The sequence below is a fragment of the Siphateles boraxobius genome, unplaced genomic scaffold, assembly GCF_051911475.1.
Source record: "Siphateles boraxobius isolate OS27281-9 unplaced genomic scaffold, OSU_SipBor_1 12, whole genome shotgun sequence".
Lineage (NCBI taxonomy): Eukaryota > Metazoa > Chordata > Actinopteri > Cypriniformes > Leuciscidae > Siphateles > Siphateles boraxobius.
In genome coordinates this window covers 17,454,479-17,482,274 of record NW_027508722.1, presented here as the reverse complement: position 1 = coordinate 17,482,274, position 27,796 = coordinate 17,454,479, and the positions used below count along the sequence as shown (strand labels likewise).

Sequence of the window (27,796 nt, the reverse complement as noted above, 5' to 3'; positions counted from 1 at the left end):
AAAATTTAAATAAAGTAAAAGTTAAAATAAAGAGATTGAGTTATTTGCAATAATGATTATTCCAATATGAAATTAAACAATCCATCCATAACATATCACTAGTATTTGGCGTCAGAAGTGTTCCTATAGTCAATGTCTCAATATATGTATCTTTTTAGCAAAATAAATATTTTTAAAGACTGCTGTATATTATTATGCTTATGTTCCCAATTTATCATTTATCTAATTGTTTTACTTTCAATTTTTATTTTTTATAGTCGAGTGATTCACATTCGGTTCTTCTGAATCATTAAAAAGAATCGGTTCATATCAACGATTTGTTCACAAATCACTTGAACGCCACATGACCATACCACGGAAATTCGTCAGTGCTGATCATTACACACCGACTGAACAACACATGAGAGAATATACTCATCTTAACTTTAAAAACGTACAGCTACATACTTTTTAGAGGTAGGCTCATTTTTGTGTATGTGCATGACTGTGTCTTTTTGTACAATGTTAGGCTAACTTTACGTGAGATGTATGAATTGTAGAAAGGCCAGAAAGCATCTAACGCTGTGTCCATGGGTTAGTTTGTGTAATGCGCATCACACATAACTTAAATATGATTATTAATGTATTGTGAACAGGGTGCTCTTTAAGTGCTTTCAGTATGCCGCTTTTAGCTACACTAAACAACATTATGATGTGACAGCACGTTAAGTGAAGTCCATTACTTAACTCTATTAAATTTAAGTCCACTTATGTTCAGACTACCTGACTAAATGGTTGTGTTTGTTTCATGCGTTTGTGGTATATACATACCTGTAAAAAAATTAATTAAAAATAATTGATATGTAAGTTGCAAGAATATATCAATATCATATTTATATTAGGATTGTATGGCAGTAGCTGTAGTAAGTAAGTCACTATTGTGTTTTGTAACCAAGGTAACGTTATGTGGTGTCATTCATCACTGAGTGACTGATTTGAAGTTAGTAATAAAATGAACCACAAAGTAACACATTGCAAACATAATAAAAAGTGACAGGCCTATTATTTTGCATTTACACTCCAAGGCTTAATGCACAGATCATTTGACATATTGTATTAGAATTTTTTTTTTTTGTCCATTGCTTTCACAGTTAATCGGGCAATCAATCCTGCATTTAGACTAAATATGGTTGTCAATCCAGAAACTTTGCAATGTGTAGTTAGCAGCATGAAAAATATATACAGAAAGTGAGCAAAGATTGCTGCCATTATAATCATTGACACTGTCAATTACTTAAGGTCAACACAATGTACACAAAGCTGCACTCTTGCAAAAACTCCAGTTATAATCAATGAAGCCATCTACACTGTGCAATAATCTCTTATTGACATTGTGTTTTTATTTGGTTGGTTAGAATAATGAAAGGATTTGCGCACGTGCACAACTCGTGTTGAACAAAACCTCTGGTGTTTTGAGCTTTCTTGAGCAGATTCTGACTTCATAGATCTGATTGGCCATTGCGTTCATTCGCTCAACAGATTTGTCTGAGATTTGCTACAAAGCTCAACACTGTAAAAACAAGTTGTAAATAGAAACATTTGATGCTTTACAAAGAGTGCTTACATGGGAACGTTTTAAAGCAAACGGCTATCAGATACAGCGGGTATACCATCATTTAACTACCTCAGAGCTTTTATGGTCTGTCTTGAAAGCTATATGTTGTTGCTCTCGGGGTGGAAACCTCTTTCTATTGACAGATAAAACACATATGTTCAACAGTGATTTGGTTGTTCCTCTCTTTCCTTAAGATGACAACACAGGAGGTGCGATTGTGTGGGCTGCTACTGCAGGAGCACTTTGGAGATGTGGTGGAGAAAGTGGGCACTCATCTCATCCGCAGTGGAGTTCTGAACTTGCGAGCTCTTGCTCATGAGACCAAACTTGCTCTTGACCTGGTAATGTCTTGTCCTTGGGTGTCTCTGTTATCATCACATACCATTCTTCACTATCTTGTTATCTTCATTTTCCCTGTTTAACACACACTCCTCCTGCTAGGTCAAGAAATCTCTGTGTGTGCTGGTGCAGCATGGGATGTGTACATTTGGTGCAGGGCGTCGTGGTCCAGCGGGACCTGTGGAATATCGCATCAGCTGTGAGCGCATCATACACATGCTTCGTTATCCACGCTACATCTACACTGCCAAGAGTCTTTATGGGGACACAGGCGAGCTCATTGTTGAGGAGATACTGCAGAGAGGCCAGATGACTATGAGCAGCACAGTCAAGACTGTAGCAGACAGGCTGACTCACAATATGCCAGGTAAGAACGTAAGCAAAACAGGATTTGAAAAAAAATAGACCTTTTTTGGTAAATATTTTGCTTTACAGTATATGTAAACTCAAAGGTATTTGAGGTATTTGATTTCATGCTTGAAGGTTACATGTGTAAAAAAACAATGAAAACAATAACTTTTTTGTCCATTTTCGAAGAGCAGGTAAAAATGTAAACGTTAAATTAAATATATTAATTACAATGGCTTTATGTGAAGTATGTTTTAAGTTCACTTAAATTAAAAGTTGTTATATATTTTTAAAGCCTATTTAATGTTAAAATTGATAAGCTAGCTTTCAATAATACTGTAATGTTGAATGGCTATAGTTAATGGCTAAAATTGAGGAAAACAATCCATTTAATAGAGACTGGCATTTATTCATAGTGCTTAGTAAAAAGATGCCATTAAACAAAAATGTTAATGGATTTCAAAAAAGTTTCAAAAATGTAGGATGTTTATTAAACATGGACAACTATACTAGTGCTTCTTATTACATTATTAAGCGAATTTTTTAATTGACGTTTAATTAACATGTTACTTTTAATAATTGTACTCTAACATTCAATATAATAATAATAATAATCATTAAAACTATATCACAAGAATATTCAAGTTGGATGGGTTTCACGAAAAAAGTACTCTTGAAAAGTAGATAAAGACCAAAAATATATCTGAGAATACATTCAAAACGTGTGATATCTTTGGATCACACTTTTGTTCACACGAGTTTGGATCTTGTAGAATGGATCAGACGAATATAGTAAAAAGGTTTAATTAAAATACAATCTGAAATATGTTCCATGCTCAACCCAACTTGTGTTTTGATTTCCATTTGAAAGTTACCAATTTAAACTTTCTTTTGTACCAGAGGGTCAGAGTATGGACTACAGTGAGGTTGTCTCTGCATTTTCCCAGTTGGTGGAGACTCATTTCCTTCAGCGCTGTCCTCCTGTGGCCTCGGCAGGACCATCAAACTCAGGAGCGGTTGACGCTCCTCCTCCAGCTGTAACACCCTCTGAACCAGAGAACCACCCAGACTGCTACAGAGTACCCTATATCAATCTCACCGGTCAGTTACTGCTGTCAAAACACTAATCACATACTAAAAACTGTTTAGTGGTCAACCCATATTGTGTATACAGTGCCAGTCAAAAGTTTAGCTAATGCAATAAAGGTTTAAACTTATGTTGGTTGACCGATTATGTTGTGGGCTAGGGGATGGTAATATAAGGAATATTTACGTATTTTACATGATATACTTTATGTATGTATATTAGAGCCCGACCGATATATCGAAGGGCCGATAGTATCGGCCGATTTTAGGCATTTTCCTAACTATCGGTATCGGCATTTATAATGGCCGATAAATGAATATTTTAAAAAATGCGGTGTGGTGATTCATGTAAGGGTGCGCTGCCAATAAAGCACCTAAAAGCTGTCACAAGAACTGGCAAAAGTAATGATTATGAATACAACAAATATAGCAAGGAGACATTTTAATTGTTTATTAATAAACTAGTGTTTTCAGTCAGTGTCAGCCAAAGATGAAGTTGACGATGCTGACTCGCGATCTTCAGTGAGCGCGCGCCAGAGAGAAATGCACATTTCATACGATTACATGAGTCTGTCTGTCTTTCGTTTTGAATTGTTCTGTTTAAAAGTAGACATTTCAATATAGATATATTTCAATTCTCAGGTCTATACGCTGAGTTTCGGTTCATGAGACGAGCTCCAGTTCACCCGCATGCGCCTCCGTGTCGAGATTGTCTATCGTCTGCTATATTTACTTCTTATAAATTAAATGCAGGCAAATGGTTGATGAAACATTGATTAAAATTAAGATACAATTAATACAAAACGAAATTCACTTTGAAACGAAAGGTTTTGTGCTTTCTGTTTGATGTCTATGTGAAAGTTTCAAAGCATATTTTAGTGCCGCTTTCAGAGCGCTCACGTCCGTAGTGCTGAACTGTCGCGTCTGTAACATTGTTTTTTCCTCATAAATGCGAACACGAAAAATAAAATTAAATAAAATGAATATTTTATGTAGCCTGTGGAGACTGAGAGCCAACCCTTCTTCATCCGGTGGGTAGTAGCCTACTTGTGATTTGCACAGTGTAATTCACAGAATTGATTTCTCTGCTACAAGCCTCTGTCACGTATTGTGTGAGCTTGTGACTATTGCAAGCGCGCAGCTGAGAAGTCCTGATTATATTGTCTGCTATATTTAGGCCTACTTCTTATTTATTAAGGCAATTGGTTGATGAAACATTGATTAAAATGCGTGGCGCGAGCGATCTCCGACAGTAAACTGATTCTGCTTTGTCTCGGGTAAACAGCTGTTGCGACGCGAGCAGTAACGGCCGTGTAGACACCGTGTTAAAGCTCATTCTGCCTGATAACGCTACGTTACAACATCAAGCAATATTCCAAAAATGTATATAATTATAACACTTTATATAGGGCCATTTTGCATTAAGAGTAGCCTAGTTTCACGTTTAGTACATTTTGCTTACTAATTATTTAAAATAGTATAAAAGTACTGTACATGTAATTAAAAACGTTTTCATTATGATATTATTAATTTTACTTTAGTAAAAAGATCTGAGTTGTTCCTCCACTGGTAGAGATTAGAGGAATTAACAGTAAAAATAGAAGATAATAAGGTTTTGTCAGTGACACTTTTTATATATTTATTGATACAAGTTATGACTAAATTAAAAGACAAAGTCGTTAGTGAAGATTATGCAACAGTATTTAGAATATAATAGAATAGAATATAATATAACATGCAATGCAAACTAGTTTGGTTACAGCTCAGCTGTATAATTCTCATTCTATCATTCCCCCTGCCTCCATTACATATCTGTCACACAAGTGTATGATTACCACATTTGAGTGATCATTGCAAAACTTGTTTATAAAATATATTTATTCTGTTTATAGCTCATGTGTAAAGTACCCATCAAAAGTTTGTACACACCAATAGGAAAGTGTCCAAACGTTTGACTGGTATACTGTACTATAATACACAAATAATATTGCTACTGTATTATAATATACACATAAATAATATCGGCCGATATATATCGGTATCGGGCTTTTTTTACTCTCTAATATCGGTATCGGCATCGGCATCGGCCCCCAAAAATCCATATCGGTCGGGCTCTAATGTATATATATATATATATTAGGGCTCTCAATACAATAACATTTTTAATTGCAATTAAGCATACATCATTTATCTTGTTTAACACAGTCATCAATTGCTATGTCCAACAAAGTAAACCATCAGATTGAAAGGTGATTCTCACAAAACTGTATTTTCTGCAAGCTTTTTTCAATGTAAATGTAGGTGTCTTTCCAAAAAAGTACACTTGAAGACTTCAAAAGGGCACCATATTACCAAATGATATAACCCAAAGGAGTCCAATTCAAACCACTCATGAAGCAAAAACATTACAGTAATTTTTTCCCCCAGAATTAACAGTGTATAGTATGTGTACAGTGCAACAGCAAAGAGCTTGTTTACATTTTGGACAATTCAGGTTTCAAATCCAAACCGGACCACATTGAGATGCCCCTATACTAAAGTACACGGATCCATTTAGAATTACTAAACACAGCAACATACTTACATCAACGCAATCGTCAACTTGATTGTAATTATTATCCAACCAAACTTTACTTGCGAGACGCTGGTTTGCATTATCTAGCCGAGAAACATACTTTGCATATCATCTGACCATACAGCGGTGGGATGTTGTGATGTTTGGTTTAGTCTGTATTTCACACAGCACAATGAGTGAGAGCTCGTAGAATCACAGAATATGACAGAGAATATGACAGAGCACGTGTTTTAAAGCAAAATACACATTGGAATAAATAATTCACTGAAAACGCAATTCGAGTCTCTATTCTCTCTGCCATCTCTGATGTAATCAGCCTGGTTTTCTTTACATTAGTGCTGTTTTGGACTGATTGTTTGAATGAATTCACCTACCGGATCATTGTACTGAAAACTTTCCTTCCTAGAGTTTAGCAGCTTAAAATCATCTGATCGCAAACAGAGAAGCGCAATCAGGTAAAAGGTTAGAATATAAATAGATGCTCAGTCAGTGTGATAAAGTCCCAAGTCCTGACTTCTGAGATCATCTAACTCGGTGGCGTAAATTACGTTAAAGACGCAATTTCACTTGAGTTAAATAATCTTTATAATAATATAATAATTTTATTGTTTATTTGAAAATAAAAGCAAATTTTTTGGGGGGCACCAAATGGCATGTTGCTAAAATATATTTTCACAGCTAGAAATATTGAAACACATTGAGACTAAAATTTAAGCGGTCAAATTGTGTGTTCATCCAGGTAAAGGAAAGCGCAGACGCTCAAGTGAGGATGGTGAAGCTGACCAGCGTGCAGCAAAGAAAGCCAAAACAGACAACAATGAGGTATTACGATCGAGATGATGACATCACACATGACTTTTTCATTAGTTGAGTTTTTCATGTCTTTTACATCTGTTTTTCTCTCTCTTTCTCCAGTGTGGGGATGAAGGGATCTTTTGGCAGGTGAATTTTGAACGCTTCCACTTGCATTTCAGGGATCAGGCCATCATTAATGCTGTTTCCTGTAAACTTGATCAGGTGACTATAAACATCATATAATGTGCTGTGAGATATAATTAGGCTGCGGACTGAATATTCTTTCGCTGGTGAATCTGAGACAGAACGTTCTGGATTCTCACATTTAGGCTTTCTCCTCAAGGGAAATAATAAGTCGGTAGAATGTAGGTCTTTATCGGCTAAATTTTTTTCTCTCTCTCTCCCCTGTAGACTAGCAGTGAGATAGTTAGAACAATGTTACGGATGAGTGAAGTTACAACGCCGGCCAAAGCTGCTTTCACACAAGCTCTTTCAGCAAACGAGGTAATAATGGATGAACATGCACATTTTTGTTTTCTTACAGCCCTTACTGAGAAAACTAAATCAGATTGTCATGAAGTGTGATCAAAGCCTTATTGTTTCCCATCAGATTTTCCGAGCTCTTCCATCCAATTACAACATCGCCAGGCCGATTTTAGACCAATACCTCTCTCTTCTGGTTGACGATCCGGTAAAGCAATACATACACAAATACACACTACTTTATATTTGCTATTTAACCCAGGATTAAATTACTTCAATATCTTTTCTTTTTCTCCTAGATGGAATTTGTGGGAAAGACAGGTGACAGCGGAGGAGGAATGTATGTCGTCAGTATCCCTTTAAAACACCACCTGAAAGACAAAAGGAAGCTTTCCATGTCTAACTGCAAATCTTTTTTTTTTATAATTTATTTATTTATTATTTACTCTACCATTCAAAATTAATACTTTTATCCAGCAAGGACACATTAAAATAATCAAAAGTGACAGTAAATACATTTATAATGTAAAGATTACTATTTTAAATAAATGCTGTTCTCTTTATATTTATCAAAGAATCCTGAAAGCAATGTATCAGTCTCTGGAAAAATATTAAGCAGCGCAACTGTTTTTAACATCGATAATAATCTGAAATGTTTCTTGACCAGCATAATAATGATTTCTAAAGGATCATGTGGCACTGAAGGCTGGAGTAATGATGATAAAAAATTCTGTTCAACCATCTTAGAAATAAATTACATTTTAAAATATATTAATAATATATTGTAATAATATTTCACAATATTAATGTTCGTACTGTATTTTGATCAAATAAATGCAGCCTTGGTGACCAACGGAGACTTTTGAAAAAATATTAATAAACCACAAACTTTTGAATGGTATATATTTAATAATCTTATAACAAAATAGTAGAAATCTTGTAATGGATTGGTGGACCCTTGACCCTGTGGTCAGATCTACACCGTGCACTGGCTAACCTGGCCAGAGCTACCCTGGAGTCTGTGGTCCAAGAGAGGTTAGTAGACTCAGTGTTTTGGCTTGCTGAAATCTTCTTTTGGTTTTGTTCCTAGATTCTTTGCTTTACGCCAGGTTTGGTTCCCGTTCAGCACGCATCTTTCGTCTGTTACTCCGGAAAAGACACCTAGAACAGAAGCAGGTGGAGGATTTTGCCATGATCCCAGCCAAAGAGGCCAAAGACATGCTGTACACACTCCTATCTGAGAACTTGGTCCAGCTACAGGTAACACACTCACAGGTCTTGTTTATATATATACACTCACCTAAAGGATTATTAGGAACACCTGTTGAATTTCTCATTAATACAATTATATAATCAACCAATCACATGGCAGTTGCTTCAATGCATTTAGGGGTGTGGTCCTGGTCAAGACAATCTCCTGAACTCCAAACTGAATGTCAGAATGGGAAAGAAAGGTGATTTAAGCAATTTTGAGCGTGGCATGGTTGTTGGTGCCAGACGGGCCGGTCTGAGTATTTCACCATCTGCTCAGTTACTGGGATTTTCACGCACAACCATTTCTAGGGTTTACAAAGAATGGTGTGAAAAGGGAAAAAAATCCAGTATGCGGCAGTCATGTGGGCGAAAATGCCTTGTTGATGCTAGAGGTCAGAGGAGAATGGGCCGACTGATTCAAGCTGATAGAAGAGCAACTTTGACTGAAATAACCACTCGTTACAACCATGGTATGCAACAAAGCATTTGTGAAGCCACAACATGCACAACCTTGAGGCGGATGGGCTACAACAGCAGAAGACCCCACCGGGTACCACTCATCTCCACTACAAATAGGAAAAAGAGGCTACAATTTGCAAGAGCTCACCATAATTGGACAGTTGAAGACTGGAAAAATGTTGCCTGGTCTGATGAGTCTCGATTTCTGTTGAGACATTCAGATGGTAGAATCAGAATTTGGCGTAAACAGAATGAGAACATGGATCCATCATGCCTTGTTACCACTGTGCAGGCTGGTGGTGCTGGTTTAATGGTGTGGGGGATGTTTTCTTGGCACACTTTAGGGCCCTTAGTGCCAATTGGGCATCGTTTAAATGCTACGGCCTACCTGAGCATTGTTTCTGACCATGTCCATCCCTTTATGGCCACCATGTACCCATCCTCTGATGGCTACTTCCAGCAGGATAATGCGCCATGTCACAAAGCTCGAATCATTTCAAATTGGTTTCTTGAACATGACAATGAGTTCACTGAACTAAAATGGCCCCCACAGTCACCAGATCTCACCCCAATAGAGCATCTTTGGGATGTGGTGGAACGGGAGCTTCGTGTCCTGGATGTGCATCCCACAAATCTCCATCAACTGCAAGATGCTATCCTATCAATATTGGCCAACACTTCTAAAGAATGCTTCAGCACCTTGTTGAATCAATGCCACGTAGAATTAAGGCAGTTCTGAAGGCGAAAGGGGGTCAAACACAGTATTAGTATGGTGTTCCTAATAATCCTTTAGGTGAGTGTGTGTGTATATATATATATATATATATAACAATCACTCAAAAATTCTGTTTCATTGATCTTGTTCTATGTCTGCTTGTCCTTCTGACCCAGTTTACAGCTGGTATTAAAGTCAGCATGAAACAGAAGTTGCAATAATTTTTCTTCCCCATTGTGACGTAAATCTGAGTGAAGTGGCTTCTCAAACAAGAAAAAATGTAGGGCAGGACTTGATTTTGTCCGTTGGGAATTGATTGGATTGTTGTGCTTTGCTATGGCTGTGATCTCATGTCAAAAGATCATGAAGTACTACATTTGATGACAGACTTACTTTACGACCATTAAAAAAGTATCCTAACCTTATTTTTAACAGAAGAGCAGAGGCGGCCATTTTCACCTCAAATGTGCAAGGCTTCCGGTGTCAGCTGCCTTCAGTTATTTTAGTTGTACAAAAACAGTCCGTTTTTAAAAAACTGGTATTATTTTAATTCAAACTATTGTAATCATAAACAGACTGGTTTGTGGCACATATAGTTTTACCATGTACTGCTCTTTGTATGCTTATAGTTTAGCTATAGTGGATATTGAACCGAAAGTCTCACAAGTTCACAGGAAATAGCTTATTTCTGCATTGTAGGCAGTATCAAAGTAATCTGTTGGCTTTGTCATGTGAAGCACTCTTTGTCAGTTGTGTCGCTTACCCGCTATTCATAACTGTTCTATTGTAAAGTGTCCATCGAACACACACTTCAGAATCTCAGCAGGAGTAGTAGGTCGTCTGGGTACTTTTCAGTCTGTTCTGAATACTATGCATTCGGACATACTACTCTTTTGGCGTACTTTCGTTTACATACCATGCACTAGGAAAATAGACATATTTGAACACAGCGACTGTTACTAACAAATATACTTTTATAAAAAAAGGATTGGATTTAATAAAAAGATATGTGAATGGATGGTTTTAATTTAAAGCAACATGTAACCACCTTGTTTTAGCACAGTTGATGATTGACAGGTGAGTAGGCGGTCCTTGGCTGTTGTCTGGGATGCTTCAGGACGGATTTGCATTTACACTACAATGCGATTTATTCAAGTTTTTCTAACTACCCTTGAAAGTATTTTGAGTGATCACAAAACATTTTGGACACTATTTACAACTCTTAAAGCACTGTCCACTTGTGATTGGACCATCTGAAATGGATGTTAGTACCAAGTGTAAACACGGTCTCTTTTTATCATGATCAGGCTTCATATCACTCTTTGTGTATTGTATGTGAAGGAAATTCCAAAAACGCCAGACCACGCCCCTTCTCGCACCTTCTACCTGTACACCGTTAATCAGCTTCCCACCGCCAGACTGCTGCTGCAACACTGCTACAAGGTACAGAGCTCACATGAGCATCCTTTTTAAATGCTTTTTATAATGTGTTGATATATATTTGTATGTGGACACCATACAGACAGTTGGGAACCTGATCGAGAGGCGGCTGTACGAGACCAAAGAGAACAAGCAAGTCCCTCTTCTGTTGACAATATGAAACATTTCATCTTAGTAGTCGTCTTTGATTATGTCATTAATCCGTTCGTTGTTTTTGACAGGCGACTTTTGGAAAAGTCTCAGCGAATTGAGGCCATCCTGGCATCCTTGCAGGCCACAGGGGCGGAGACGACACAACTGACGGAGGTGGAGGAGATGATCACAGCTCCAGAAAGACAGCAGCTCGAGTCCCTGCGACACCACATTAACAAGTATTACACAGACCAGTTACTCTCTACACATGGATCAGAGTCATGTGATTCATGTTCAGCCAATCATTAATCTCATTTCTTCTCTCTGTGCTCATGGGGGCAGGTTGGATTCCAGTGAAAACCAGGTGGATGAGACCATTTTTCTTCTAGAATCCTACATTACCTCTACACAGGCCTCTCGTTGACAGTTATTTTAGAACTGTTAGGCTAGTTCAAGAAGACGTACTGGTCTGTTTGTGTGAAAAGAGGTGGATAAAGAGTCGATGGAGCTATTATTTTGAGATTCATGCTATTTTCAAACAGATGTTTCATTTGCAACAAGAAATGCAACGAGCATTTTGTGGAGCTGTGAATGCAATTTTATTTCTGTTTTCAACGGGGAATAAATAAAGATGGAATTCTTTTTATAATGGTTTACAAATTTTTATTTAATAATTTGTCAAAAAATGAAAAACAATTTTCAAACCTATGCATTGTTTCAGGATCAACAACACATGTTAATCCAGGAACATGTCTTGGCAAAATCACGGTGACCTTGGTCTTCAAGGTCCATATGTTTTCAACTTAAATATACATTTCATTCTTTTTTACAAATAGTGCATTTGCTTGTTTTCTGGTCCGTCAATGCAATGCAATTGTAAATGATCTGTCTCTATGAAGCCAACGAATCTCCCAGATAACCGATATGCTGGGATTCATGTATTGTTTTTGCCTCGATAGAATCCAAATAAAATGCTAGGTGTGAGACCCTATGACCTGGCAGAGCGTGAAAGAGAATAGACTCGACTGAACCGCAAGAACCGTCATTCATCAAGTTTTATGCATCCTGCACCCCTTTGCGTGTTTATTTATTATTTTGGAACATTTGTTTAGTGCTCTCAGCTCCATGTAAAATATTTTATCCGGTTTAAATCCATTCTGCAGATTTTCCCCCAAAAATCAGCACACAAAAAGAACTCTGTAGATTCCACCTGGACCTGATAATGGATGGTCTGTGGTCCTGGAGCAGAAGTGTCATGTCTCAAAGGGGAAGTAATGGCTGCAAAAGGCATATTTCCTTCTTGTAAAGAAAACTCTGTTCAATCTATGCTGCAGTGTCAGTTGTCATCGTTCTCATCTTCGTCCTTCCTCTGTTTCCTTGTGAAAAACCCCATCTGTGAAGAAACATTCAACACGTTGGTTAAGACTGCAGTCAGAGTGCTAGTATTTAGTATATAGAAAGTGTTTTTTTAGTGTTTTGAGTAATAATTCACTTAAGATGCAACCACTCTGCTGTACACCTGCTTATGTTTAAAGCTGTTGTGTTCCGTACCTTCCAAAGAATGAATACTAAGAGTGCAAGAAGCAGCAGTCCTCCAATGATGCTGCCAATCAGAATCCACAGAGAAATCGGGATCGAACGGCCCTTCAGCACTTCCAAAACTGTCTATACACACAGATACAGAGAATTTTTTGTAATGAAAATTTTGATTTAAATTGTCATGCTTCCAGTGTAATTTGTGATGGAAATAAGTAAAACGGAAACAGTTCACGAGTGGTCTCACACCTGTACATAACAGTCTGCAAATGCTGAAAAAAACTGGAAATCACATATTGTCCAATTTACTCAATCATATTACTTGTGGTCTATGCAACAAAATTATTTCTCTTCTAAACTTGATTTTGTTATGCTTTGATTAGTAGACTGCACATTTTAGATAATTACATTAGATTAAATTGGATGTGAATCAATCAAGTACTCAAAAATGATTTTTCTGGTTCCAATCCCAGCATGCTTTGCTTGGAACTTAATGGGGAGAGTAAATGTTGAAATTAAGTGTTAATTTAAGTGTTTTTGGGCAAGATGAGAAAAGAGGAAGATTTGATAGTATTTAATGTTCAGTTGTGTTGGAATTATTAGAACCATTTAAATGTGGACTGGTACAACAAATGCCAGTTCTGCTTTGCTCAAGTAATGAATAATACTTAGACTTAGCATGCTAATATGTGCTATTGCTAGCCAATAGTTTGTAATCTAACTAGTACAATCTTATGACTGCATTCATAAACTTAAGAAGCTGACCTGTTTCTTTGCTGCTTTAGGCAATGACTTTGAAGGCAGCGTTAGCGCACGAAGGAATCTCACAAAATTGATTTCAGACAGATTTCTGAGACTGCGTAATGGTTTAATGGTCTACGTCAAAATAGAGCGAGCTTTGATGATAACTAAGCAAATACAATAGTAATTTCTCTTTAGAAATGACATCAGAAGTGGAAAACTGATCAAAAACGTACATTTACACAAACTGACCCCCAATTGCAACTTTCAGACGCCATCTTTATTTTTTAGCTCAACTGTCACAGAATGAAAAGCACAAGATTGTGGGAAATGAAAGGCAGCAAAGGATACTTAAATACTGCCTTCAAAATTCGATCAGATGAAGGTATCACAGGAGACAGGAAGTGAAGCTAACATTGGATTCGGATGTGCCTTGATGCCTTCCTACCTTGGAATGCAACCTCCGAAGGCATCATTTTTAAGCTTTCGGACACAGCCTTAAAATTCAGTCATAGGACACCAAAATATATGATATTGATTGAATTAATCCTGACAGGGAGCCAGGATAAAATCACATTGGTACTACTTTATTCGGTCACTTAAAAATGACTTATTCTGTGATGTTGAAATTAGGTAAACTAATTATGTTTGTTTTACTTAATTGATTCATGTTGGACAGATGCACATGATTAAATCATGTAAATCCTACTCTCTTTTTTTTTTTTTTTGTGAATGATTTGTGTTTATGTCCCGTCAGTTCTCTCACCTCTCTCATGAGGGCAGCATTTCCCATTGTAATAAGACTGGACTCCCGAGCAGACAGCTGGTAAGAGCCCACAATTGTTACTGCTTTAAACTTGGCCTGGCAGGAGCAAGCAGGAGTTAGAGGTTAGAGACTGACACACAAACAGATCCCAGTGCATATTTTGTGTTTTGTCTTTCTATTGACCTCTGTAACCATCTGCCAGCACATACTAAAGTGTGTGTGAATACCGTAAGTGTGAGAGATGTCACCTGTCTGAAGAAGTTGTCGTGTATTCTCCGGGTGATGCGGATCAAGGCTGTCTCTCCCTTCAGTAGCTGCTGGACGTGACACACAACCTCCACACACCATGAGGAAGTGCAATTCTAAAAAGGAAAACAAAATTATTTTTAGGAAACATTTCATGCATCTTCTTATGGTGGTTACAGCCACTGTACTTTAGATCAGGGGTTTCAATTTAGGGTCTGCGAGGAATTAATAGGGCGTCTGTGGAAATATATATAAATAAAAATTTATAAAAAATGCAAAAGGAAATAGTAAAAATAAGATACAAATAAATAAATGAATGAAAATACCGTACTAAAAAAACTTTATACAATAAACTAGATGCCTTTTAAATTTTAGGATGGGGTTCCTTGTACAAGGATGATCATATTTGGGGGTCTTACATTTCAAAATTTTGTATTGTGTCTTTCTTTTGCAGGCAGCTGCTTTCACAAAGTAATAATTACCAGAGCTTCTCTGTGATTTTTGTCCCGTCCGAATGTGCACTCAGTAATAATTACGGACATTGTCAGTAACCTTCAGTAAAAAGGTCCGGAAAAATTACCTCAGTTAGGCTAATACAAATCCCGTGCGAATCGACCCACTGTAAATATGTACGTAAATATTTAGTCATTTTGTGTTGAAAAGTAGTTTAAAAGTAGTTTCCCTCGGTTTTTCCAAATATGGAGACGCTTGAAAAAGCATTCAGTTGCGTTCTAGATGTTGGGACAAGTCTGGCAAAACTCAAGTGTTTTCCACACACCATTCAGATCAGAAAGATTGAAAGCACTTGTTAGAGGCACAAAACATCTTTTAGCGTTAGGTAAGTGCCTATTACCAACACAATCCAATCTGAAGTTAATTAACATAATACTGAAGTTAATACATCGTTCGACCGGACATAACCGTTTCATTAATAATATCAGGAAGCAACGTAATACACACATGACGACAGAAGGGTGACAGCCATAGATATAATAAATACATTTATTATGTCTATGGTGACAGCGGTGCGCAAACCGAGTTCCCTTTCGAACGGTTACTTCGTATTGCGTAGCTATACGCAGTGGGGAAACTCCTTTTCCTCGATTTACTGAAGCCTTTATGTAAAGCGCATTTGCAGCTGCACAGCTAGAACATGAGCGTCTGGCTCGCTCATAGGCTGCGCTGCGGCAACTGCACATCCAATGGCTCCGGCCCTACTTCAGCCGAGGAAGAAGTAGCGCCGCAGCCAACGGCATCCAGAGAGCACGGACGTTTGTGAACGCACGCCGGCCACGTCCCCGCGTGCTTCACTCTCTCCAGCTCAGTCATCTCCGGTCCCTCTCGAGGGAGATCAGCAAACGATAAAGCACACGAGCACAACACATGGGTTCACGGTTCCCCTTCACTAGGCGCCCCTCCCCTGTTGTAACACTGACTTCCCCACACGCAAATGCTTGTGCAGTCAGTCCAACATTCAATGTGTGCACAAATCACAATATATGGGTTCACGGTGCCCCTTCACTAGGCGGCCCCTCCCCTGTTGTAACACTGACTTCCCCGCATGCAAATGCTTGTACAGTCAGTCCAACACTCAATGTGTGCAAAAATCACAATATAAGGGTATCAGATTCAGGTTTGTTAGGCGGCCTGTCCCAATCAATGTGTCAAGCCCTAGCCACACGGGTTATAGCCTGGCAAGCTATCCCCGATGTGTCGAGTTGGGTTATAAACACTATAAAGCAAGGCTACTCGCTCCAATTCGCTCGCAGACCCCCAAAGTTTCAGGCGGTTCTCGAGACTTTGGTGAGGAGCAACGTGGGTCACATGCTTCGCACTGATGTACAAAATTCATTAGCAAAATGGGCAATAGAATTAGTCCCTCCTGTGCTAAAATATACGGGTTTTTACAACCGCTATTTTCTAATTCCGAAAAATGACAGAGGCCTCAGACCCACTCTAGATCTGAGACATTTGAACAAAGCTCTAATGAGACGGCCGTTAAAAATTTTAGCTATCAGTTTCACAAGCACAACACATGGGTTCACAGTCCCCCTTCATCAGGCGGCCCCTCCCCCGTTGTAACACTGACTTCCCCACAAGCAGATGCTTGTACAGTCAGTCCAATACTCAATGTGAGCACAAATCACAATATATGGGTTCACGGTCCCCCTTCACTAGGCGGCCCCTCCCCTGTTGTAACACTGACTTCCCCACACGCAAATGCTTGTGCAGTCAGTCCAACATTTAATGTGTGCACAAATCACAATATATGGGTTCACGGTCCCCCTTCACTAGGCGGCCCCTTCCCCGTTGTAACACTGACTTCCTAACACGCAAATGCTTGTACAGTCAGTCCAATACTATATACTGATATAAGGGTATCAGGTCCCCCTACTTTAGGCGACCAGCCCCAATCAGTGTGTCAAGCCCTAGCCACACGGGTTCTAGCCTGGCAAGCTATACCCGATATGTCGAGTTGGGTCATAAACACTATAAAGCGAGGTTACTTGCTCCAATTCGCTCGCAGACCCCCGAAATTTCAGGCGGTTCTCGAGAACTCGGTGAGAAGCAACATGGGTCACGTGCTTCGCACCGGAGTACAGAATCTATTAGCAAAAAGGGTGATAGAATTAGTTCACCATTCTGCCGTTCGATCTATCGTTGGCACCCCGTACATCCACGAAGTGTGTGGATGCAGCGCTTTCTCCTCTGAGACATCAGGGAGTGCGCGTGTTAAATTATCTCGACGACTGGCTGGTGCTGGCACAGTCGAGAATTGAGCTATTAGCTCACAGGGATTTGATTCTCGGCCATCTAAAATGCCTGGGTTTCACAATCAATGTTTCAAAAAGCAAACTAACCCCCAGCCAGAGCGTGATCTTTCTGGGCACAGTTTTAGACTCGAGAGCTATGACAGCGCGACTCACACCAGAGCGCGCGCTCTCCGTGCTGTCGCTTGCAGGCACTTTCAGATTGCGCGAGCGATCGCAGTTGCAGTTTCAATTTCAGAAACTGCTTGGTCTCATGGCAGCAGCATCGCCAGTACTCCGCATGGGATTACTGCGCATGCGCCCGATGCAGCATTGGCTGAAACACCGTGTAGGGTCTGGACCAATCAGACACACACTAATTATTCATATTCACTATATTTAATGAATATAAAGGTCTATGAAACTCTCCCCCAAAACTAACCTCACAAATGAAGTTACTTTGTCAGCCGGGTGTCCGGTTACAGAACACTTTAAGACTGATAACAGACTTTACGACCTCAAAGGAATGTGGCCACATGCGCCACATGCTTAAGAGAGAGAGACCATCTTTAATTAAATAAACTTTGCGGTGTTACTCTGATCTATGAAGGAACATGCCTCACAGAAACTGTGATGATTTACTGTCTCGTGTACTATTAGGTATAACAACATGGTATGTTTGATTGGGGTGTATGTGGTTGAACAACCACCCAACGGTCAATATAACCTCACCTGTATCATGATTCCTAGCAAATTAATCCTCATTTAATGACACACACTTTGATGTACATCACCTTCTCTTAGAATGCAATGTGAATTTGTTATGTCTATTTGAGCTTGAATGAACAGTCTAAGCATGCTGGGGACAAAGACCATAAATCAACTAAGAGCCGCTTCCCCTCTCGGACATGTCACCTTACTCATAGGTCCATTCAAACCTTAGGGGTTGGTTCTTTCTCAGGGTATATCAGAGGCAGGCAACAGTGACCGCCCTCTCTTAGTTTTTTCATCCAGCCGCAACACTGTTCTGGTGAGACTGGGGAGCCCCCTCCCCCTCCACGGGGGCCCCAGGGCCCAGCAGGCCTCGATTCCAACCAGATCCGGCCTCATGGAAAAGAGAGAAGACTCTCTCACAAAGAACCAAGGACAATCTCAGGAGTTTTGGAACAAAGACTCCAACCAACAAAGACTCCAACCAACAACGACTCCAACCCACAACGACTCCAACCAACAACGACTCCAATCACCCATCCTTCCGACTTCCTCACTTCTCCTGGGTGCTCGGCGTGGCCTCAACAGAGTCCCAGGCCTTCACCAAACCAGTCATGCGTTCCTGGAGAAAGAGAACGCTCAACCAACTTCCACTTGACACTGCCGGAACCATCAACGACTCCAATTTTCAACAACTTCAAGAATTGTTCCCATTACAAATGCAAGTATTCAATTCAATGAAATGTGAAAATGAAATTCTGATGGTTCTTCTCATAGACCCTCTTCCGGTTTCCAATTTCATCCTATCACTAACCTATTTATGTATTCATGTGTATGTTGTTTAGTTTATATATATTCATATAAATATCTATATTTAGTTAATAAAACTTGTACATAATATGTATTTGGTTCTGTTTTGTTTGCAATACAAGTCACTTTACGATCACGGTTTTTGCTACTGGCTCAAAGTACTGTACAGGCGAAGAAATAATTATTCTTCGGTGGCCATGGAAGATACCCTTTATTAGAATAAATTAATAATCAAAATAGTTCGTTGGAAAAACTGATTAATTGATTGTAATATTAATTCAGCCACATCAAGTTAATCCAATTAACTGACCCAAATATTTATAATTAATAATAACAAGATATTATTGATTATTAATATTTCCAAAAAGCTGAGTTCCTTACAACCGTGTGCCAACTCATGCATGGCAGTCAGACAGCTTGCGCGTTATGGTGAATCACGGTGGTTTAAGAACCCGGATTCCCTGGCGGGCTCAGAACTGGCACCACGAGGGGGTGACAATGGGAACAATTTCCAGGATGAAAGTGGTTCTTAAAGATGCATCCAACTTGGGTTGGGGAGCGCTGCACGAGGGCATGCCTGCATCCGGCCTCTGGTCGAGCACAGAGCAGAGCTTACATATCAACTGTCTGGAGATTAAAGCAGTTCGGTTGGCCCTGAAGGCATTTCTGTCGAACCTCAGAGGTCACCACGTCTTAGTCCGCGCAGACAATATGTCAGTGGTAGCCTACATGAATCGCCAGGGGGGCATCAGGTCAGGGAACCTGCATGCGATGGCGAGAGACCTCCTCTATATGGGCACAAACCAACCTGAGCTCTCTGAGAGCAGCACATATCCTGGGCGTCCAGAATGTGGGCGCGGATATGCTTTCACGGGGCAACAGTCCCCTTGGCGAGTGGTCCCTGAACCCACAGACGGTCAGTCTGATATGGAAGGTGTTTGGCGAGGCCGAAATCGACCTTTTCGCCTCGAGAATCAACACCCACTGCAAATTGTTCTTCTCGAAGAACAGGGCCCATGTCTGGCCCAACCGTCCCCTTTATGCCCCCCCCCCCCCTCTCGATGATTCCACAAGTCATCAAACGGGTCAGAGAGAGCGGGTGCCCAGTCCTTCTGGTGGCCCCTCTCTGGAAAACCAGACCGTGGTTCCCGAAACTGGTTCAGTTATCGGACACAATCCCATGGCCTGTCCCACTGAGGAAAGACCTCCTCACACAGGCGAACGGGACATTGTGGCATCCGAGACCCGATTTATGGGCCCTCCATGTTTGGCCCCTCAACGGGTACCCAAGGACCTTCCTGAGTAGGTTTTAAGCAATATATCTGAAGCCAAGGCCCCGTCGACTCGGCGCCTGTATGCTTCAAAATGGTCAGGTTTTTCCAGCTGGTGCTCGAAAAATCAGGATGACCCAGAGTCATGTGATATATCTGTGGTTCTCTCATTCTTACAGGAGCTGCTGGACGCGGGTTGCTCCCCGTCCACGCTCAAAGTGTATGTGGCAGCCATAGCAGCACATCATGTTCTGACGGCTGGCCAGTCACTGGGAAGAAACGACCTGGTCCTAAGATTCCTGAAAGGTGCGAGGAGAATGAACCCCTCCAGACCTCCGTCTGTGCCGCCTTGGGACCTCTCCACGGTCCTGGGGGCTCTGAAAGGTCCGCACGTAACCTCAGTTCCCTGAGTTAGGGAACGAGTATTGCGTAGCCAGCCGCACTATAGTAACATGGCAAGTTGTCGCTTCAGTCGTTAAACCTGCTATAATGGCGAATTCGGGGACTATTATAGACTGAGGTCACGCACCCTTGGCGGGCTCTGACGCATATGACGCAGAGTGATCTCATTGGTCGCATGTCAAAGGCGCCCGTGCCATTGGATGTGCAGTTGCCGCAGCGCAGCCTATGAGCGAGCCATTAATATTACAGAGTCCTGTGGTAAAATAACATTACTCCATCTACCCTTGTAAAGTTAATCCCATCCAAATAGGGCTTTAGATATGCAGCCAAAACAATTTGGTTCGTTCCAGTTTGTTTTTATTTTCTTTCTTCTCCAACCATACACTTAACAGGAGTTTTGTCACACCAGACAAAAAGAGGTTGACTATGTCGTAGAATAATGAAGTCTTTCCCTCCTAGCAAGAGATCAAGAAGCTCCAGATACCAAAGGATTAGACTTCATCAGTCCAGTCAACGAAGCCGTGATCTCATTACAAATTCTTATTCTTATACAGTTTCATAAAACCTGTTTTCAACCCATTACCCAACAAGTGTATTTTTGAGCACTTTCCAAGGCACTTTCCTTCACTTGACACAATTAATTATCAAATCTTCTGACTTTTAAATGGCGGTGTGTTGCCAATTAGTCTATTTTAAAAAAGTAAAAGAAAAAAAGAACGTATTTAATCCCATATACCAAGAAAGTATACATTCCATGTAAACAGAACAGAACAGCTTGATTAATGATTGTACCATTCCTGTCATGATTCTGCCATCATGTTCTTGATTTTCCTAGTCTTGTGGCAGGATCATGGCAGAACCATATTTTGTGTACAAGCGCATGGCCTGTTGTTTGGGCCATGTGCTTGTGTTGTCTCGTAAGATACTCCCCGCCTCCTTGTTATCCTCGTCTTGTCATTACCTAGTCTGTGTCACCTGTTCCCCTCATTAGTTCTCCCTATTTAATCACCCTTGTGTTTGCTGTCCTGTGTCGGTACATTGTCAACCGATGCGTGTTACTCTTTGTGAGAGTCCTTTGAGTACTTTGTCTGAATCCCGTATTAATAATTGTGAGTTTGTGTAGCTGTTTGTTTTCTTCATCTTGTCATTTTCAGTCAGTTTCTAGTCCTAGTTTATTTCTTGTCTTAGTCTAGGTGTATTGCCCTTCTGTCCTTTTTTGCCCCCTCGTGGGTCTTTGTTTACTGTTTTGTGCCTCAATAAATCCTGTGTGTCCGCATATCGTCTGCGTTTGGGTTCTCTCCTTCACCCTCATGACATTCCGTGACTGGTGGATATTTCTCCACTGTGTACCGTTGCTGTGTATGAAATAAGACATACAGTATAGTAGGCCGCAGTGAACTCAAACCAACTGAACTTGCTCGCAAAATTCGGTTGCAAGTCTTGAAAACTTGGAATTTACTCCAGTTATTCGGTCTTCAATTTCTTTCATAACCATACTGTGTGCGAACATAGTGTCTGTATTCTCACCAATAGTTCAGTTTTCTTCATGTCTTCCGGGTGAAGTGGACGTACATCTCTCTGACTGGACTTCAACTTTGAAAGATCACTGACTACACTGCAGTTCACACCTGAAGCCTACAAATAAAAGCAGACAAAAACATCAAGCACACAAAGGTGTTTAAGAATAACAGAAAGACTTGCAGTGAGACACTAACATTATGAGAGAATGCATCAACCACAGTCGCGAACACTCTGTCTCCAGAAGCCATGGAGGGCAAGTTGACGGTCAGCTCCACATTACTGACGGCGTAACAGCCCAGATTCTGCACCTGATAACAAACATACTCGCATGTAGTCAGGAGCTTTACAGAGGTTGATGAGCATATCAGGTTTAGTTTCACCCACCCTGAATTGTGTGAAGAACTCAGGTCCTGTCCCCTCTGACACTGTTCTGGTTGGATGGACCTCATAGCGGTTAAGGTTGGAGTCACTGTAGTGAATCGAGCCAAAATAAGACCACCACATATATTTATATTGTACACTGAACATACATACACTTTTGAGGTTGTAATTAGGTGTAAAAGGTGATGTTGGTGAATATATATAAAGGAAATTCCATGTAGTAGTAATAGTATTTTCAATATTGTTTTTGTTATAATAATAATAATATAATAAAAGTGTTGTTATTATTATTATACATATTATTATTATTAGTAGTAGTTGTTGTAGTGGTATTTTTTCATTTTAACCAAAAAATATAATAACAAAAATAATACCAATATTAGCAATAGTTTTTATAAAATGTATAATAACAAAAATAATAGTAATACCAACAATACTTTTTGTTATAATAATAATTAGTAATTTAATAATAATAGTAGTAGTAGTAGTAGTAGTAGTAGTAGTAGTAGTAGTAGTAGTAGTAGTTTCATTATAATTTTCTTTTAGTATAATAATAATAATGAAATAATGCTAATACTAATTAAACTTATGTTAGAATTATATAATAATAATAGTAAATATAAGAATATTTAAATATAAATAAATATAATAATAATATAATTATTATTAGAAGTAGTAATAGTAAGTTATTGTAGTATTTTCATTATTATTTCTGTTTTAATTTAATAATAATGAAAATAATGCTAATACTAACAAAACCTTTTTGTCATTAAAATTATGTATTATATTTATTTTATATGATTTATTATTGTATTTTTCCATAATAATAATAATAATAAACATCTCTGATGGCCTTTCTTAATTGTCACCAATTAATGTGATCTTGAATAATAATAATAATAATAATAATAACAATAGTAATAAAAAATATTATTATACTAATTATTATTGATATTATTAAAGACGTGTGCTCCTATAACTATACTATTGAAGACAAACACTAAAATCTTTAAAAGTCTCAAAGTTCATATCACCTTGTGATGAAGAGATCAGGCTCATATTGTACAATACTCTGTAACTGCACACGGTTGTCCGACAACGTGCCTTCATTCTCCAAACTGTCACTGTGGCAACACACATATATACATTCAGTATATATCTTAACATATCAACAGATACCTTTATTTACATCTTTGAATGTGTATTTTCAAATATTCAATAACAGACATTGGTGAACTGTGCGCAAAATGGCACAGAAGTGTCATGCCAAAAATGTATTTGATAATTAAGTTGCACACTTGTGCTAGATAAAATGCATGGTGATTAGTGACTGTCAAATTATATAATGCAAAAATTCTCCTTGATTTGTAAGCTAAACTTGTACATATGTAGGAGTGCTGCCCAATCAACATGTTTTTTTTTCCTTCTTTGGTCATGTCTTATTTTGTCTAGGGCACCAAGTGAGCCAGGACCACCCTGGTGACCCCCTCAAAAACATATGTGCATGACATCCCTGGATAGTACCATTTCCTAATGGTTTAAGTTGTGTGTGTTTGTGTGTACCTGGAAGCAACGAGCCTCATCTGGACCTTACTGATGAGAGACGTACAACTGAACTCAAATTCCAACATGAAGTTCACCTGAGAAAAACAAGGCAGTTGGGAGAAACACTGGTCAATGAACCAAAACGGCTCAGAGACTGTTGTAATGAATCGTGGCGACAAACCTTTCTTCTTCCAGAGCCTTACCTTCGTGTGAGAGCGGAACACTGGGTAACTGACATTACAGGAGTGACTGTTTGAGCTCAGAGCCGTGCATTCAATCTTAAACTGGGCGTCTTCCTACAGAGAGAGAATGAGACAAACATGAGGCAGAAAGAGAAAGGCCAGACAAATTGCATGAGAAAGTTTATGAGAATATACTTTTGTATAAATTATATGTATAACAATTACACTACCATTCAAAAGTTTGGGGTAGTTTAATGTTTTTTGAAAGAAGTCTATTATGCTCACCAAGGCTGCAACTTTTTGAACGAAAATAAAGTAAAACAGTAATATTACATATTATACATAACAATTTAAAATGTCTATTTTCTATTTTAATATATTGTAAAATGTAATTTATTCCTGTGATGGCAAAGCTGTATTTTCAGCATCATTACTCCAGTCTTCAAAGATAACTTTTTTTCAAGATTCTTAAATAAATGCACAGCACTTATTTGAAATAGAAATCTTTTGTAACATTATAAATGTCTTTATTCTCAATTTTGATCAATTCAATGCATCCTTGCTGAACAAAAGTATTCATTTCTCTCAAACAACTTTCTGTTTACTAAGCTATTGAACGTTAATGTATATTTTGTATACATAATTATGATCTTTATTAGAAAATGATAAATAATTGTCCTAATAAGCTTTAATGTTTTAAGAGGAGAGATCATGTTGGTACCCGTATACTCAGGCTGCTGAAATGCAGGTTTTTGGAGTAATGAAGAGTGAGACTAGTGTTATAAGCATTTTCCAGTCGGTTTTGGAGCTGCACTTCTACTGCAAGCCGACGCCGGGGGCTGCGTATAACATACGGTTGTTGCCTACAAGAAAAGATAAGAGCAACATTGAAGTTACATGCACAACAAATGCTATTCCAATCACCGTTTCAGGTTTAGTTGTCAGCTACTCTAAACGTTTTATAATAAACACTATAGCACTAGGGATTGAACTTAATAGTTCTGCCAGTATGTTCAAATGTATAGTCATAGTCACAGTAGTTGTGAATCCCATGACTTTAGTTGTGCTTATTCCATACATGCCAACAGCAGGAGGATAATTTCTTTGTTACCTTGTTCCGGAAATGTCCATATGGGCCTGTAAAACCAGATCAGTTACACATACATCATCCTCCCCACAGTCTTTGAAGAATGGAATCTAAACATAAACAAAGATCCAAAAATGTCTATTAAAAACTAGCTGTATGAAGGGAAAAACTTCGGTAACGCTTCCTTTTACAGTGCGTTAACTTACGTGTACTTACAGTGTACTTACCTAAGAAAGTTCTGGGTATTAATGCTTAATTTTACAGTCCGTTAACTTACGTGTACTTACAGTGTACTTACCTAAGAAAGTACTTGGTAATATAAGGTAAGTACATGGTTTAAGGTACTTGGAACTTGGCATACTTAAGGTATGGGTTACTTCAGGGGTAGTACCTAGTTATTACACAGTTATTGTAACTACTATAATAAGTACATAGTATGTACATGGGGAACAGGACTGTAAAAGGAAGCGTTACCAAAACATTAATCCACCCTGTACATGCAACATTCATTTATATTCCAATTTTCAAAAAGGAATAGTGCTTTTTAAAAGCACTCACAGATTTCTTGAATGTTGTTGGCCAGCCTTCGTCCAATACCGGGCCGCTCTCTGTGTCATTGATTTTGAAACGCAAAGTGAAGCTGATTGGTCGGATGTAATCAGCTGTATCCTAGATGTACAAAGGAAGTGTGAAAGAGAGAGAAAAACAATTTTCCTTCAAAACAATCAGCAAGTAGTCATGTAATGAGAAGGATAATGCACAGTGAGCCAACCATTAGAGCAAAACAACCCCCTTTTTACGATATCGACCAGCTAATTGGGCATTATCCTTTGCTTTATTGATTTTTGAAAGACATTTGAACTTACAAAGACATGAAATGGTAGTGTGTAGCACATGGTCTGCCCCACACGAACACTGACGCCCATTAGGGTCTGCCGCTGGGAGTTGTAGTCGAATAGAGCACGAGCCGAGATCTTTCTGTCATCCAGCATGGCCCCCATCTGCATATCTATACAAATAAGCAGATGTTGAATTTGGTACAGCAATGAAAGAGTAAAATTAAAAAGAAAAAAGGTTACATGACTCTTTACCAAAATATGTGCCATAAGAGCCAGGAGAGCGAGACAGGGCCAGGAAGCAAACCGTGGCGTTAAGGCATGCGGAGTCTCGGCCAGCCCTGTGGCAGTTCTTCTGGATCACATTTATGGATTGTGGCTGGAAGGACAGGCTGACATTGATCTGCACTATACTGCGTGATCTGTAGAGTACAGACAGAGGTCAGGAGGTTGTCACCACGGTTGTCATAATCAGACACAATTTAATGTGACGAATTGTTGACGGTAGCATTTAGACCAGTGGTTTTCAAACCCTGGGTCGCGACCCTCGGATGGGTCGCGAGAATTAAAAAATGGGTCGCCAGTGATTTTAATAAAAAATAAAAATAAAAAAATAATTCCGTTTTCTAATAATATTAATATTATTAATAATATCTTTGATTAGAAGTACGCTAAAAAACCATTCAAATTCATGCAAAATAAATAATCCACATGTCACCTGACAGGCTGACCGACCTAACAGTTACGTAGCCCTAGGCAATACCAAAACAAAAAACCTTGTGCACAGTTTTGTTGATATGCAGCCATTTTATTTTTTTCCCATGAGATGATTTCCCATGATATTCGGTACCGTGACATTAGTAGCCCGTAATGAATTTATTTTATGCTGAATAAGCAGGCCCACACTTCTCATTAATATATAAACACGCACTCGTTCGCTCCATCCGCAACACACACACGTTCGCTCCATCGGCAGCAACACACAAACACTCGTCGTTCCTTCCGCAACACACTCTCGTTTGCTCCATTGGCAGCAACACACACATTTCAGATCAATATATTTGTTTTCCTTAAAATTGTAATTAACACTAACTTTATTCTCATTTGATTTATAAATATGTTTGCTTTTAAACTGTGTGTGATATTGGTTGGGTGACAGGTGTAGGTTAAGTTTGATAAGAGTTTACAGTTTGACATAAGCAAAATGTTGTGTTTTATTGCGAGTGTACACAAATATAAATAAACACTTTGCAGTTTGAATGATGTCCTGTATGAACAAAGTGAATGTGAAAAGGATGATTTTTTCCTATCGATATTGCAACGTGAGTGAAGTTGCTACAAAGCCTATAATAAAGAAAAGTTTACCATCAAATACATCGTTAATGTTGAAACATTTTGATTCTAATGAGAGAGTTACGTGAGCATAATGCCCCTTACTTTTACTTTTGCTTTAAATTATTTCGTTTTGGCTTGTTTAGTTATTTTATTTTTTAAAATTCTTGTTCTGTTCTGAATATTACATTTAAAGAGATTTGTTGTGGAATATGTTTTGTGTATTTTTTAAGCATGCAGCAAACTATAGGCTATTAATTGGTTAAAATTCCTGTATGTAGGCCTATAGCTTGATCAAATTATTTCAGAATCGACTTTGCGTTGCAATCGCGTCAAGGATCAGAAAGTGCACGTGCATCATCAAAAGTGGTTAAAAAAAGGGCTGAGCTGATTTTTTCTGCGCACAAGCATATGGGTCGCGTCAAAAAAAAAAAAAGAAAAAGGGTCCCTCTTGAAAAA

At 38.9% G+C, this 27,796-nt stretch overlaps 2 protein-coding genes across 2 annotated transcripts in view; one reads left to right on the top strand and one right to left on the bottom strand.

Annotated features, from left to right (window-relative positions):
- Window positions 1-257: 257 nt before the first annotated feature.
- polr3c (polymerase (RNA) III (DNA directed) polypeptide C) lies at window positions 258-11,866 on the top strand. Its single transcript, XM_077209558.1, has 15 exons — window positions 258-456; window positions 1,789-1,935; window positions 2,036-2,300; window positions 3,182-3,382; window positions 6,682-6,764; window positions 6,858-6,959; window positions 7,149-7,241; window positions 7,348-7,428; window positions 7,520-7,571; window positions 8,195-8,255; window positions 8,330-8,480; window positions 10,990-11,091; window positions 11,171-11,220; window positions 11,310-11,459; window positions 11,563-11,866. The coding sequence occupies exons 2-15, from the start codon at window positions 1,789-1,791 to the stop codon at window positions 11,642-11,644; spliced, it is 1,620 nt and encodes a 539-aa protein (XP_077065673.1). The 5' UTR covers window positions 258-456; the 3' UTR covers window positions 11,645-11,866.
- Window positions 11,861-27,796, bottom strand: part of itga10 (integrin, alpha 10) — a 75,361-nt gene continuing 59,425 nt past the window's right edge. The window contains exons 18-32 of the mRNA XM_077209546.1: window positions 26,261-26,427; window positions 26,036-26,178; window positions 25,728-25,838; window positions 25,194-25,279; window positions 24,804-24,945; window positions 24,104-24,196; window positions 23,919-23,995; window positions 23,390-23,479; window positions 22,359-22,443; window positions 22,169-22,282; window positions 21,981-22,088; window positions 14,512-14,625; window positions 14,264-14,359; window positions 12,772-12,885; window positions 11,861-12,613 (exon numbers count right to left, since the gene is read on the bottom strand). Coding sequence (XP_077065661.1) covers window positions 12,557-12,613; window positions 12,772-12,885; window positions 14,264-14,359; window positions 14,512-14,625; window positions 21,981-22,088; window positions 22,169-22,282; window positions 22,359-22,443; window positions 23,390-23,479; window positions 23,919-23,995; window positions 24,104-24,196; window positions 24,804-24,945; window positions 25,194-25,279; window positions 25,728-25,838; window positions 26,036-26,178; window positions 26,261-26,427 — 1,597 coding nt within the window. The 3' untranslated portion in view covers window positions 11,861-12,556. The remainder of the gene's footprint in view (window positions 12,614-12,771; window positions 12,886-14,263; window positions 14,360-14,511; window positions 14,626-21,980; window positions 22,089-22,168; window positions 22,283-22,358; window positions 22,444-23,389; window positions 23,480-23,918; window positions 23,996-24,103; window positions 24,197-24,803; window positions 24,946-25,193; window positions 25,280-25,727; window positions 25,839-26,035; window positions 26,179-26,260; window positions 26,428-27,796) is intronic.